Source organism: Cydia pomonella, chromosome 12, assembly GCF_033807575.1.
Source record: "Cydia pomonella isolate Wapato2018A chromosome 12, ilCydPomo1, whole genome shotgun sequence".
Lineage (NCBI taxonomy): Eukaryota > Metazoa > Arthropoda > Insecta > Lepidoptera > Tortricidae > Cydia > Cydia pomonella.
The window spans coordinates 9326304-9340904 of NC_084714.1; the positions used below are offsets into that span (position 1 = coordinate 9326304).

At 35.9% G+C, this 14601-nt stretch overlaps 1 protein-coding gene across 4 annotated transcripts in view; it reads left to right on the forward strand.

Annotated features, from left to right (window-relative positions):
- LOC133523462 (glycogen-binding subunit 76A) overlaps nt 1-14601 on the forward strand; it is a 57276-nt gene that overhangs the window by 29753 nt on the left and 12922 nt on the right. The window contains exon 1 of one of the 4 annotated variants that reach the window (XM_061859056.1): nt 4401-4795. The exons of the other annotated variants lie outside the window; for them this stretch is intronic. Within the exon in view, the coding sequence (XP_061715040.1) occupies nt 4739-4795 (57 nt within the window). The 5' untranslated portion in view covers nt 4401-4738. Of the gene's footprint in view, nt 1-4400; nt 4796-14601 lie in introns of those variants that run through there. 4 annotated transcript variants of the gene reach the window in all.

Genomic DNA, 14601 nt, shown 5'->3' on the forward strand with positions numbered 1-14601 from the left:
GTCTTAAAATTAAGTTCGCGAGCGCCAAAATCTACTTCGGGTTGCAACCGGATAGCGCCAACAAGCCGAATTTAAAGGAATAAATGACAGGAGATCACATTTACACTGGTGAGCGTCAAATAAGCCGCTTGCGGTCAATAATTATAATAACAGCCCTGAATAAGTCCTGCGAGGTGCCGGCTAGCGCGACCGGTTCCCGCACATTCCTCCTGCTCCTTAACGGCCAAACCGACTTATTTACAATACAACTATTGGTTGACACTTAAGAAGAATTTGTGTTACTAAACAACTATTAACGTAGCTCGGAGCACACCTACCTACAATGAAGTGCGCTCTTTTATACATGTTTTGGAAAAGAATATGTAGCAAATATTTATTCAGCACGAGAAACAATAAAACAATAAGTTTGACTCATTATCATTATATCATATTCGGAAGGGAGTTAGCCAGGATTATAAGAATTACTTAAGACTTAAGAGCGAAGAATAGCTTTTTGAATCTAACGAAATAACGGTAATTTTTTTAAGAAATTCCATTACGGGAGAAAACGGTTTCCACTAACTAAATCTTAACAAATCACTTTGATGTCGATCGCTTCAGCATAATATATTCTAGGTTTAAAGGTTTCTCTTTTTAGAAAAATATTTATTTTGGGGCAAATGTTGAAAAAAATAAATTTATTTTGCAATTTCTGTAAAAAAAGGATAGTTTCTTGTTGTGCCAACAACATACTAAAAATCATGGAGAATAGAAAATATTTAGAACGTTTAACGTTTTTTCATTTTGTATGGACGATCACGTGGTATTGAATCTAAAATGTGTTTATAGGCATCCATGAATTTTTGTATGATCCAATCTTAAACCGTGGGACTAAAGTAAAAAATCTTTGGCAGGTATAGAATTTTGAGGATATTTGATTAAAGAGAGTGTTTCGAAAGGCCCATATCCAAGATGGGAAGTATGTTTTTTTCGACATAGATTAGCTAAATCACGTTTTCACCTTGAGTAGTTTGTGTATACAATATTTGTGTAAGTATAAGGTCTAGTCCGATAGTAGATAACTAGATACAGGTTACAATGAATGAGCAGTAGGCGGCAAGAAAGTGCATTTGTATTCGAATACGCCATTAATGTTAATTGCGCTCCATTGTCGGCACATAATAGTGTCTTAAAATTTTATGCGCTTTTCACACCGTTATCACACCATTTAAGCAGGTAGGTAGTTGCACATTATAGATATAGGTATTGCATAGATAGTAATAATGCCAATTTGTGTCAACGAATATCTTATAATTGGTCATGGAATGTATAGGTAACTTTAGAAAGGCATAGTGTCACTTTGAAGTAACATTTCCTTGTACCTTCATTTATGTATATGTAGAGAGGTACCTAGATGCCGAGATGTCATGTCATGCTACAAAGTCATCAGATGCAAGTATTGTAAACGCAATGAATATAAATCAGCTTCATTTCGAGTTGAACAGCACGTCGGTATTAGAGAATTCCTGCGCGGAAATATCTGCGTCTGGCGTTTATCTTGCAGAGTACGATATAACTCAGTCTGGACCATAAGCTCACCGCGTAGGCCGAGGCTTTGTCGGCTAACAACTAAATACATTACCTCCATCGTGTTTGCAACTTGCTATCTTTCAGTAAAGCGCAGCGAAAGGCAGCGAAGTTGTTGCATTCATAATTCATAGGCTTGAATTCTAGTCCGACAACTGGACCAATATCGGCGCTAATTTGAATAAGTTTAAATATATCTCGATAAAAGCTTCAGGTTTCTGTTTGATTGCCGTATGATTACATTTGTGTTTGTGAAATCCGCTTAAATTCTAGCAACCGTAACAAATACGCCTGCGCAGACGATCAGATAGACACAGAGAGTGATACAATAATTCGTTTTCACTAAATTAATGCTAATTCAACTTCTCAGCCTAATGTGTTCTAACTCTTTAAATAGTCTTAGCCTTACCTAATCATCATTTTATTTAATGAGTTTGATAATAAAATCCCGTTAAAGTAGATAGATAATAAAACTAATTAGTTTAAAATCAATCGATCAAAATATACCTACATTCTGCAAGGTAACAGTTAGTTGTCTGATTACTGCATAAATAATAAAACCCTATAATAGCTGGTTTAATGCATGTAATAAATCACTATAGAAAGTTTTGAACGTACAATCATAGAATAAAAATAACGTAAGCAGAACCAACAGTTTATATTTAGAAGACTTTAATACTCGGCTGTCTCTAAAAGCTTTCATTAGACGAGACTGAATAAGCTAACCGTGTATTTAAATTTGACATGGGGTGAATTTGACATCGTTTTTTTGTATCGCAGGAAATATTTGTAGGGACATCCACTTCAATAACCTAAGACACCTATTACCTAAAATATTTATGACCCATTTCGACTTTCTTTGTCTTACAAGATTTGGAACTATAAAGTGACTAGTCGCCTACGATATCGCCGTTTTTCACAAAAGTAGCCCTGTGCTCGCCAATGCTTTATTACGAGTCATTAAAATATGTCGAATGCCACCCAAGAGAATTTGCTTCAAACTATGAAATACGCATTAAATCTGGTGATTATATTATAAGAAAATCAATTAAGGTTTATTATGAAATGGTATGACCTGAATTATTATGTACTTTAAAAACCGAAAACTTATATTTTAAAGTTGTTCGCCTGATTGTATCAATGTGAAATCGAAATGGTTCTAACACTTGTAACTATAAAATATGCATTTTACTTTTATGGGTACTTTTACGTTTCGTTCGTTTTCACTGACTTAAGTACTAGTAGTAGGTTCGATTTAAGTATAGTAAGGTCTATTCTATTCTAGTCTATTTTTATTATGGAAGTGTTTTAAGCTTAGGTACCATTCGCGTCTAAGTGCGAGGATTGGTACCATGTACCATGATTTTTATTTGAAAACTATAAGAGGATCTTCCACAATAAGTTAGAATGGAATTTACCTTATACGAAACATAGTGGTTTGGGGGCGGTGTTATAAATAAGCTCCTTTAAAGCTCATGGGTGACTTAAAGTAACTAGAAAACCTGGCTTCACAAAGTTCAAGTTAAAGAGACCGGAGAAATTCCTGAGAAAGTGAACTGCTGGTGAAGTGCCGTCGATATCACCAAGGAGCCGATGCCGTTGGGCATATTCAATGTATTCCGGGCCAGCCTACCACGGGTTATTATGATAATTGATAATTGCACCGTGGAATGATAACTGCTCTAGATATTCATAAATAAAATATTAAATTTAGATTGTAATTAACAAATTAATCAACATTTTGGTGTCAGTAGTTATAATAATTAGGAATTATTGGTGTCATAAGTATAAAAATAGCGACATAAATCACACAATCACGCCGTGCAGTCTAGAATCGAATGTTAGCTCAGTCTGATTCAGTTCCGGACTTTAGACCAATTAGTTTAATGATATTCCTTAACAGTAACGCACAAATAAACCGAGGCGAAGGTGCAGTGCGTTGCACTCTGCTTTATAAATACGACTTCGAAACTCTGACAAAAATACGGACGGCAGGAACTCTCGGGAAAATTCCTGGGCTTAGGTAAGGTAATATCGACTCTTCACGATTGAACGGAATTTTGACATTTAGTAGAACATACTTGAGTATTTGAGGAATAGTTAAGTAATCCCGGTAAATTATACCTATCCAGGAATTGCAGGATCCCTTTTCTTGAATCAGGCGGCTCGATTCGAAGAATGATTAAGACAAGTTAAAGATCTTTAATAGATCGATAACTAAACGACATCTCGAAATTGACGTTTGTTTCGATTCCGCTGTGATCCCAATAAGATCTATCTGCGATATTTCTAAGTATATAATTATAAATTTAATTAGTTACCCCTGTCCCATTCCTACATTTCAGGCCCAGAATACCTATACAGTTCATTTTAGTCTATGAAAATCATCTCTTTGTAGGATTTTGTTCCCAGACACAATTCAGTATTTTTCATCGAAAATACAAATGCATTTCAGTTAACTAAAACAGCCGACTAATATATAAATTTTACCGGGTTACGGAGTTCACTGGCATCAGACTTCATTGCTATGAAAACCGTCTGCGGGGCCAATATTTTAAAGGCCTCTGTTTATGAGATGCTTCAATGACGATATCTTTTCGAAACGACTACATGTTTTGTCAACCTGCCGGTTCACATCTCGCGAGTGGAGCCAAGCGCGGCCACTCGCCCGCCTCGTGCGCATCACGCCCGGCCCGCGTGCAGAGTATTTGTATTCCTATAGAATTCCGATTATCGATTATCTGATTCGCGATCCCCGGATTAACTGTTAATGCGTTGTAAACAATGTGTTGTTAATGCAGTTGCAGGGGTTTAATAACTTGATTAAATGACTGGGGTAGGAGGAGGCGGGCCGCGCGCGTGCGCGAGGGTGCGAGTGCCGCGCCGCCGGCGCGCTGTCATTCGCAAGGAACGCAAGCGCCGGACGGCCGCGCTGCGTTACCTCATACAAACATAACAAATCTACCCTCATCTATAAAACAATAATAAACAATTTAAATCAATAATAACAAACCAAATTAATTATTAATCCTCGTGAGAAACACGCCCGCGCCGAGTGACAGTTTATCTAATGTGTTAGTAAATACATATATGCTATTAATTAATTTAACTTCGAAGTGAATTGGAACTAAGCTAGTGTCTGTGATAACGGAACTGAGACAGTGGAAGATTCATGAGTTCTTTTAAGATTATGCCATTGGAGAGACCGATTCCCGTCTTGATTGAAAAGGTAACATAACAATCGTTATCGCTTGCTTTCTTTTTTATTGAATGCTTAGTTCGATATTGATATTATCTTTACTGATTGTGTGTTACATTTTTTACTTGTTATTATTTCCTTCGCCATACTTATATGAAAGCCAGTTCTTAAATTTACATACTTTATTCATATTAACATATTGTCTTTTTATGAGTAAGATAACTGTCATTAATAATGGGGAAAATGATCATTACCCGCCTATGGTATTCGAGCAGCCGCTACCTGTGTTTAAAATTTAGTAGGTACCAAGATGCACCATGTAAAAAAGGTGAAACTTGGATATTTTTTTAACAATATGACAACTTACTGTACTGCAAATTTAGTTGCTTTTCCTCCAAAATAAATCTTTTCCTTCTCGCTGACATGATCTTAACAGATAGAAACCAACATATAACAAATAACACATAATTATAAGTACCTATGTTAAAAAGATGTTATTAGACCGTGTTGGGTCGGTCGGTTTCTGCATAGGTGTCTTCTGTAAATTAAATATTCAATTATGTAAACACACTGCATTCAAATGTTGCATTTGTTCACAGTTGTCTTTTATGAGACTGGCGCCTAGCGACCATAACCTTATCATAATATATGTATGAGATATGTAAGGAACATGTCATATTGTGTGTTATTACGTCGCGACTTTTACCCAGGTCATCAGATAGGGTAGTTATAACATCAATAATATTGCGACACCAGATACGTTCTACCGAGATGTTCTCAGGCAATATAAGTAACCAATATCTACGGGCTTACTAATAACATGATTATCGAGCGTATCACCTTATGCAAAGTATAAATGATCTTCGATTACGAATACTTGTTACCATCTTGTTACTTACAATGTAATGCTTATAAGCTTAACTTCGAAATTGGTATAAATACCAGTTGTCCTAAAATAAGACTCCAAATGCAATGCAATAATAGCAATGGGAATAACAGTACGTTTAAATCAATAATGGTGATTGTTTAACCTTTATATCGATGTTAATTAAATACCTCCTTTTTAGGGTTCCGTAGTCAACTAGTAACCCTTATAGTTTCGCCATGTCCGTCTGTCTGTCCGTCTGTCTGTCCGAGGCTTTGCTCCGTGGTCGTTAGTGCTAGAAAGCTGAAATTTGGCATGGATATATAAATCAATAAAGCCGACCAAGTCGTACAATAAAACCTAAAAATTTAATTTTTTTTAGGGTACCTCCCCTACACGTAAAGTGGGGGTGAACATTTTTTTTGCTTCAACCCTACAGTGTGGGATATCGTTGGAAAGGTCTTTCAAAACTAATAGGGGTCTTCAACAGACATTTCTTGATAAAGTGAATATATTTTGAGATAATTGCTCCGAAAGAAAAAAAAAATGTGTCCCCCCCTCTAACTTTTGAACCATAGGTCCAAAAAATATGAAAAAAATCTTGGAAGTAGAGCTTAAGAAAGACATTAAATGAAAACTATAGCAGATATGATCAGTTTAGCTGTTTTTGAATTATCGCAAAAAGTTTCCCCTTCATAGTAAAAAGACGTATACCCACAGTTCATCCCTTGGTTAACAATCTACCATACTTTAAGCTCCAGTTTAGCTTATTGTGACGGAAGAGTAACTACGGAACCCTACTCTGAACATAGCCCGACATGCTCTTGGCCGGTTTTTTTTGTTTAGTCAACATCAACATCCCAATTTACGAGTAGATTTGCTACAAAATAATTGACTCAAAATTTATCGTAAATAAATACTGTGTGAGATTACAATGTCTATCGGAAGCTCATGAAAATAGGTTTAGGTATTTTTCCTCCTATTAGTCCTAATTTCAGATCTTTCTAATTTGGATTTGGCTAAATTAATAACAAATAGATCAGGCTTAATAAAGATAAAACATACAAGAAAAACAAATCAAAAGTGGACTATCTTCTACTTAATAAGTAGTAAATTTAGCCAACACAAAACATAACTAAATAAACTTTTTTGTTTACCATTGCCAGCAATTAGCTAATTTTAGTTGCTTAATAACCAATAAGTTACAATTTTATAATTCTAATTAAGTACGAAGGCTTTAGAAACTCGTGTGAGTTTCTGCAGACGTTATCTGCAGTAATGTCTAATATTCACAAACTAATTTGCGGCGAATGGGAAACAATAGGAATTCTTCATCTTGATTGCTTCTTATTTACAAAGCATAACTTAACATTGACATTGTTATGTTTATTGCGTCGCTGTTTAACCGAATGTTTACCAATAGCTATTATAGCCCAAACCAAAAAATGTACTTTTAGGTAAACAGTTGTTATATAATATAAACTGTTAAGTTTGATCTTAAATTGAAGATGTTACATACTATATGAAAAGTTACAAATGAAATAGGTAATGAATCTGGATACCATTGATTCTTTTATTACCTCTATGATATGTTGGGTTTGGGTATGTCGGGAGTTGACATATAGGGAGCGTGCATAAACTGTAGGGGGCAGTTAATTGGTGCGAAGTATAAAATATCTAGTTAAGCAATGCAGGCCACAAGATGGCAGAACCTATAATGCACATGGAAAAGTACATGAGCTGTAGAGGGTACCACCTGCTTTGGCGTCAAATGTCAATGTAAAGTCCTTTTTAGGCCACAAGACGGCAGACCTGGATGGTTCTTTACTTTATCATACAAAGTAAAAATTAAGGGATACTATTGCGATAATGGCGCTACTTAACGAGAGCGTCGCGCTCAAAATGAGAACCTGAATTAAAATGGGATTGAATTGGTTCTTGCTGTATTCAAGCCCTAGGGCTCGTTTCGTTACAGTAATCCGACTGATCGCCCGCTAATCCAATCAGGGCGCGCCGTTGTCGCATGCAATTTAAATAGTTAATGTACCGGGAATAGCCCATATTTTACCTAGCTTACAATCTTGCATGCTAACTCGCTGCGCGGGAGGCGATCTGCCGGTTTCTGAACCCCTTATCCCTGGCGAAGTAATTATTCTGCGGCTAACTTATGCCGGGTGATTATAACCTAGTGGCAGGTGGTTAAAGCTATTGGAAGTTACCTATATTAGTTATGAATGGGTGTCTCCGTACTGGTAATAATTGTGGATGTACTTATTACTAGAGAGTAGAGTAGCATATGTGTATTTGGTAGGTAAGTAGGTAACTATATATACTAATATTTTTTTCTTTTATGCCAACTTGCTTCATGCGACTTTTTAGGGTTCCGTAGCTAAAATGGCAAAAAAGGAACCCGTTTGCAATATCAAAAATAATAATTAAAAAGCGAAACCTATAGACCTAGAATATATTATGCTGAAGCGATCAACATCAAAATCAAAGTGATTCGTCAATATGTAATAGTGGAAATCGTTTTCACCCGAATAGGAAATTTCGTAGAAAAAGTACCGTTATTTTATTAGGATCGCAAAGCTATTCTTCCCGTATTCGTATTCTTAAGTAAATAAGTAATATGGCAGGCGGTTTGGTAAAACTAGCCTTGAGTGTTGGTACGCTAATCTATTTATCAGTTGTTATTCGTCTACCTGAGTTGCATTTTAGCCAACTCTGAAGATACGGGGAGCGTGACATGACTCAGCATTATCCAGGTTTATTTGACACGATGCACAAAAATAGTGAAAATAATTAATTAACGTTATTTTTACATTTATCATCTTTTTGTTAGATAAAAGCCGCTAATCGAAGCATGATAAATCTGCCAAGAGCATGTCGGGCCATGCTTAGTGTAGGGTTTCGTAGTTACCATTCTGTCAGAACAGGCCAAATCGGGTTAATTAGTTAGTATCATGTAGGTACATTTTTCGTATTTTTTGGACCCAGCATGATTCAAAAGTTAGAGAGGAGGGGACACATTTTTTTCTTTGGGAGCGACTATTACCGAAAATAGTATCTTTACCAAAAAATCAAAGATAAAAAAAAAACTAAAAAATATCATTTTGTATAGGAGGTACCGTAAAAAAAAAAATATCGTAGTTTTTTTACCGCTCTATCGCCATGCATGATTTACGTATCCATGCCAAATTGCAGCTTCCTAGCACTAACGATCACGGAGCAAACCAGCGGACCGACGGACGGACAGACAGACGGACATGGCGAAACATCTTTCGACTTTTCGTAACATCTGTCATCCCGATACATTTTATCTAATTGTTTGGCATTTGTCGATGTACGATTGTAATCTTGACTAGGCCCCCTGGAGTAATTCTATATTAATTAAATAAGGCTATAATATCGATAAATAGGGATATAATATATTTATATGTAGGTCCAATCTAAGACGGCCAAATCAGAACAGCACCGCGTGGACAGGAGCTAATTGAGTAATTTATCGTACATGTTTATTATTCAATCTGAAATAACATGTCCATGCAGTGCAACACGAGAGTTACACGTGAACGGTTGTAACAAAGTAGTAATATCTGACCCGCATATCACAATATGTTCGAAAATTATAGTCTTTGACATAAATTGGGTTCTACTACATATATTGGGGTACAGACTACATTTTATCTAATATTCAACGTATTGTTTATCAAGACAATTGCACTATATACAACAGAAGAATGCAATATACCCACTCGGACACTATTCTCCTAAAGCCAGACATTGTATGATTTTAGAATTTCCTACTTATACTAATTTTATAAAGTTAAGATAAAATTTTGGAAATTGTCCTTTATACAGGACCCAGGGATCTTGGAAGTTTCACCTAAATAACATGACAGTCCTAGACCTTGCCCTTTCGAGGTCAAGGATATATCAGTTTAGATTAATGCCTCTTTCAGTTTAACAATGTTGAGTAACACAGAATCCTAAGGACGTTCTATTATTGGGTACTGTCGTATCTCGCACCTCGTTTCAACTTTGTTGATAATGAATGTGGCGATTAACTAAATTAACCTTATCTTTGGGAAGCCAAGGGCAGTCAAAGGGCTGTGGATAAATGCAGCCTTGCTCTCAGTGGACGCATGACCCATAATTTTAATAGGTAAGTAATTTGGACCTACTTGGGCACACATTTTCTTAACAATTACTGTAGTTAGCTTAGCTTTCCTCTATAAATGTTGTATCTGTTTAACGTGCGTAGTAGAGCTTGATATTTATCAATGCAACACCAACTTTGGTGTAAGTATTTACTTTCGTAATTTCCGTAACAATGCAATAATGGAGTCGATCTTAATATACTGCAAATAGGAAAAATAATAAAATCGTCCGTCCCCAACTATTGGGCGGTGTCAAGAGTAATTTATTTTTCTTGTATCATGACAGCGAATGTCATAGACTTGCTCTTTAATAGCGACCAGTGTTTTCAATTGTTCTGGTTTCTAGCTTAGGGCTTGTGCACAAATCACGCGAGGTTTTTTCGGCTACATTTTTGACCCCCCCTCCCCCTTGGTGATATTTGGTGAGGTTCTTTGCTAACCCCCCCCAACCCCCAAATGACCTCACGTGTAATAAATAAATAATAAAATAAAATAAATATTATAGGACATTATTACACAAATTGACTAAGTCCCACAGTAAGCTCAATAAGGCTTGTGTTGAGGGTACTTAGACAATGATATATATAATATATAAATATTTATAAATACTTAAATACATAGAAAACACCCATGACTCAGGAACAAATATCCATGCTCATCACACGAATAATTGCCCTTACCAGGATTTGAACCCGGGACCAACGGCTTCGTTCAACGTGTAAGTATTTATATTTTATTTTTTCATTCATTTCATTTCATAGAGCAAATCTTGTTTATAGTCGCTATTATGAAGTGCCAAGTGAAGATTTATGTTTAACGAAACCCAACGTGATCTATCGTGATTTTTTCGTGACCCCCTCCGCCCCCCATCGAAGCTTGCGTGATTTGTGCACAAACCCTTATCCATGGCGATATTTTCGTTAAACAGCATTTCAGTTGATGTTTTTTGCCTGAAACAATGATGATGATGACGCTATAACTGAAGGTTCATTGCCTTCGGCAAGGGCATGATTTACATTTCTCGCAAACAATCTCTGCGGTAGTTCAACGGTCCCGTTAATACCGGATTTTAATAGTTATTTGACTAAAGATTAGCAAACAAGTGGGCCTGTTTGAGGACACTCAAATTTAAATGCGAATTTTGATTACTGGTTCTCATTAAGTAAATTTGGATTTTTGGATGTATGAAATTATAATTAAGATATGTATTGGGCTAAACCACGATAAAGTTAGCAAAACTATTTAATGATCATACCTGGGCGTTATTTATGTATTTTGTACATATTTTCTAAACTAGAGAGTATAGTTTATTTTCAAACATGGAGAAGCACTCATAGTGTTGTGTTCCTGCCGGTGAGTAAGATTACCAGAGCTCAACGAGGGTGGGAGGGGGTTAGGGTCGGCAACGCGCATGTAACTCCTCTGGAGTTGCAGGCGTACATAGGCTACGGATACTGCTTACCATCAGGCAGGCCGTATGCTTGTTTGCCACCGACGTAGTATAAAAAAAGCACGGGTATGCAGCGTGGAGCGTCATTATAATAGCTTACACCATACGAACTATATCTCATCCAAGGAAGCGGCCGCCATCGCCAAGGGCGCCAGCCCTACGTAGCTGTAAGACGAGTTGCGTCCATTACATCAGCGCAAATAAATATAGCAGACTCCCACTTGACGAGATATTACTAGGAAACCGGCTATAAATAAAAAAAATACAGCGTAAACTTTGTTTACGACACCTTTCATAAGTTTTTGCAATTTAATAAAATATTTTTAGTTCCTATAGATGCGTCCAGATCTGTAGCAATTCACCACTACACCCCGTTTTTTTAAGATTAGAATATTTGTAACCTCAAAAGTAATGGTAATTAACTTTTTCTTTTGAAATGCTAGGGTTCCTATGATACCTAATAATATTGATGTACAACAATATGTAAAAGACACTAATAATTAGTGCATAGTTAGATTTCATTTTGGAGAAAAAAAAATATTGCCTACTACTTTTGAGGTTATAAATATTTCTAATCTGAAAAACCGGGGTATAGCCGCGTCAGCCGCAAATCACTCGCCCACTGCACACGCGCTGCACATCGCACTACATGCGAGCGCAAGCTGTTTGCGATCCTTTGTAGCAAAAGCATTCGCGTTGCCTTTGCCGAATCTGAACGCACCTTATGATTCCACGATATTTATGTTATGATCTGATCAAATGTTTATTGAATATTAATAAAATTAATCACTAGTTTGCCGGGAGGAAAATCGATAAAAAGTGTTTGTGTTTTCTCAGGCAAACTGTTTGGAAATACTTAACCATTGATGTTTGTTGTTTACAAACAAAATAACTGTCAGCCGTGAATGGACACTTTAAAACTTAGTCAAATATTGTTGTATTCACACACAGGGTATCTGGCGAAGTAGATTTATTTACACTCGGGCAAAAATAAAATCCAACAAAAACATTAATTTAAACAACAGAAATAATAAATATAAGAGCCTCGTTCGAGAGTACCATTTTGTACCATTTGGCATTGAAACTCTAGGTCTAGGTCCATGGCATGGGATGAGGTCCCAGCGAATACAAGTTTTTTTCAGAAATCGCGAAGCGTGTGGTTGAACGTAACTGGTTACCGAAGCTAGCGGCTTCCTCGCACAAAGTATCAGAAATGCCGCCAGCATCCTTGGTACAATGCTTGAGGCGTATTAAGATTTAAGCTAGTTATTAATTTAATTTAGTATTTGTAGTTACTGTAATACCTCTGTATATATCTATTATATATACAACACAATCTGATTTAAAATCGTTTCAAAATAAAAAATTGTAGTTGCCTAAATACTTGTAGACAAGTGTTAATAATGCCTAAAGTAAAAATAGCAGCCATACGGAATGTCTCTCAGCAAGTGTAGCTTTAGAAAGCGCATGAGGTTTTCATCGAACCGGTTCATTTGCCGGCTGTCCCACGTGTCGGGGATATCACTTCAATATCAGACCTAGGTAATATGTAGTCTGTCTATTTATGATATTAATTTATTAAGTATATACTTGATCTCAAATACATTGTAACGATTATTAGAAAAGCATTATATTATCCTCACGTTTAATTAATTAAACATCGGTGACTAATTACTATTTATCTTAACATAACTTATTATCAGTTTCTAATTAATAAAACTGATTTGCTACACATTTTACCGCCTAGAGTTGAATTAGTAAAACACTCGTGCAATTCATTCATTAAGTATAGCCTAACCTACAGTCTTACATAAATTATACATATAGTCTTTGTTATGTAAATGCGTCTGGATGTTCAGGATGAGTTTCGATGCTATTTCGAACCACAAAGTGAAAGTGAAGCTCTTCAAATAGCTTCCTCGTCGATCACGCGCTCGCCCTTGTGTGTTGGTCAATATTTATTTTCATTGGATGACTCTCGAATTGAGGACTTTTGACGTATTTAACTTAACTTCTCGTGTTCATGTAACGTCTGTCTAGGTTTACATATGCTCGGTAAAATTTTGAAGTGGAATGAAATAAAAATATTATCTCAATAGCAATGAAATAAAAATATTTTCGCTTTATTTTTAGTTCGATCAAGTTATTTGATTTAAATTGCCCGATATGGCATCTCACGTGGCCTGCCATATGCCGTCAGATAGATGGGATGTCTATTAAGTTATATATGTGAGCACAGATCTTATAAAACATTATTGTTTCCTTCATATTTACGATTTATTCTTAGTTCAATAGGAACAAATAAACAACGATATACTTAACCAGGAGGTCAAATGAGGTAAGTATTTGGTTCATGATTGTCCGATACAATTATAATCTCACGTGGCCTAGCCGCCAGATAGATGGGTTGTCTATTAAATTATATATGTGAACGCAGATATTTGTTCTTGAGTTGTGAAGATTTTCTATGTATCTAATGATTTTTTCTAATTTTTTTTTTATATTTATGTTTATTATATCGTTTAGTGTATACATAAAACAAGCCTTATTGAGCTTACTGTGGAACTAGAAGATCGATTTGTGTAAGATTATGTTTACTATTATTTATGTTTGTTATTACCTACTTACCTAACCACAATACTATATGCTTATAGAATACATACATAGCCCTTCCTTCTGGATAAGACTGGACTACTCTTAAGAAGATTTAACTGTAATAGAGTTTCTGTTTTGATATCCTAAGATTCCTAAGCCATGTGTAATATGAAATTTTATACGGGTAAAACACTTTTTTTAGTTTGCAAAATTGCAAATAGGGTATAACACATACTCGTCTGTACAAAAAGAGAGAATATTTTTCAACTTCTAAATATTTTCCATTCTCCAAGACTTTTAGTATGTTACTGACATAATGAAAAACTAGGTTTATAGGTTTTCCTTTTTACTTACAATATATTATTATGCTGAAGCGATCGACATCAGAATCAAAGTGGTTTGTGTGTGAAGAGTTAGTTCGTGGAAACCGTTTTTTCCCGACATGGAATTTCAGGAAAAAGTACCAAAAAAGGAAAAAGTAGTAAGTGTAGTAGTTATTTTGTTAGGATAGCAAAGCTATTCTTCCCTCTTAAGGTGATGCCACTTTCCTGTGGACATAAAAAAACAAACAGACTTTAAAGCCTAATTTTATTCGTATCATCATATACATAGTAATACTACTCCTTAATTTTGTGTGATGAAAGTTTTAGAAAATGTAACGACGGACGGTTATCGGTCTGTCAGTTAGAACATAAACATGACAGTTCCGAACAATTGACAGGCCGATATCGTCCGGCGCGGCGGACTGATAATCAGTGGGCCCCGT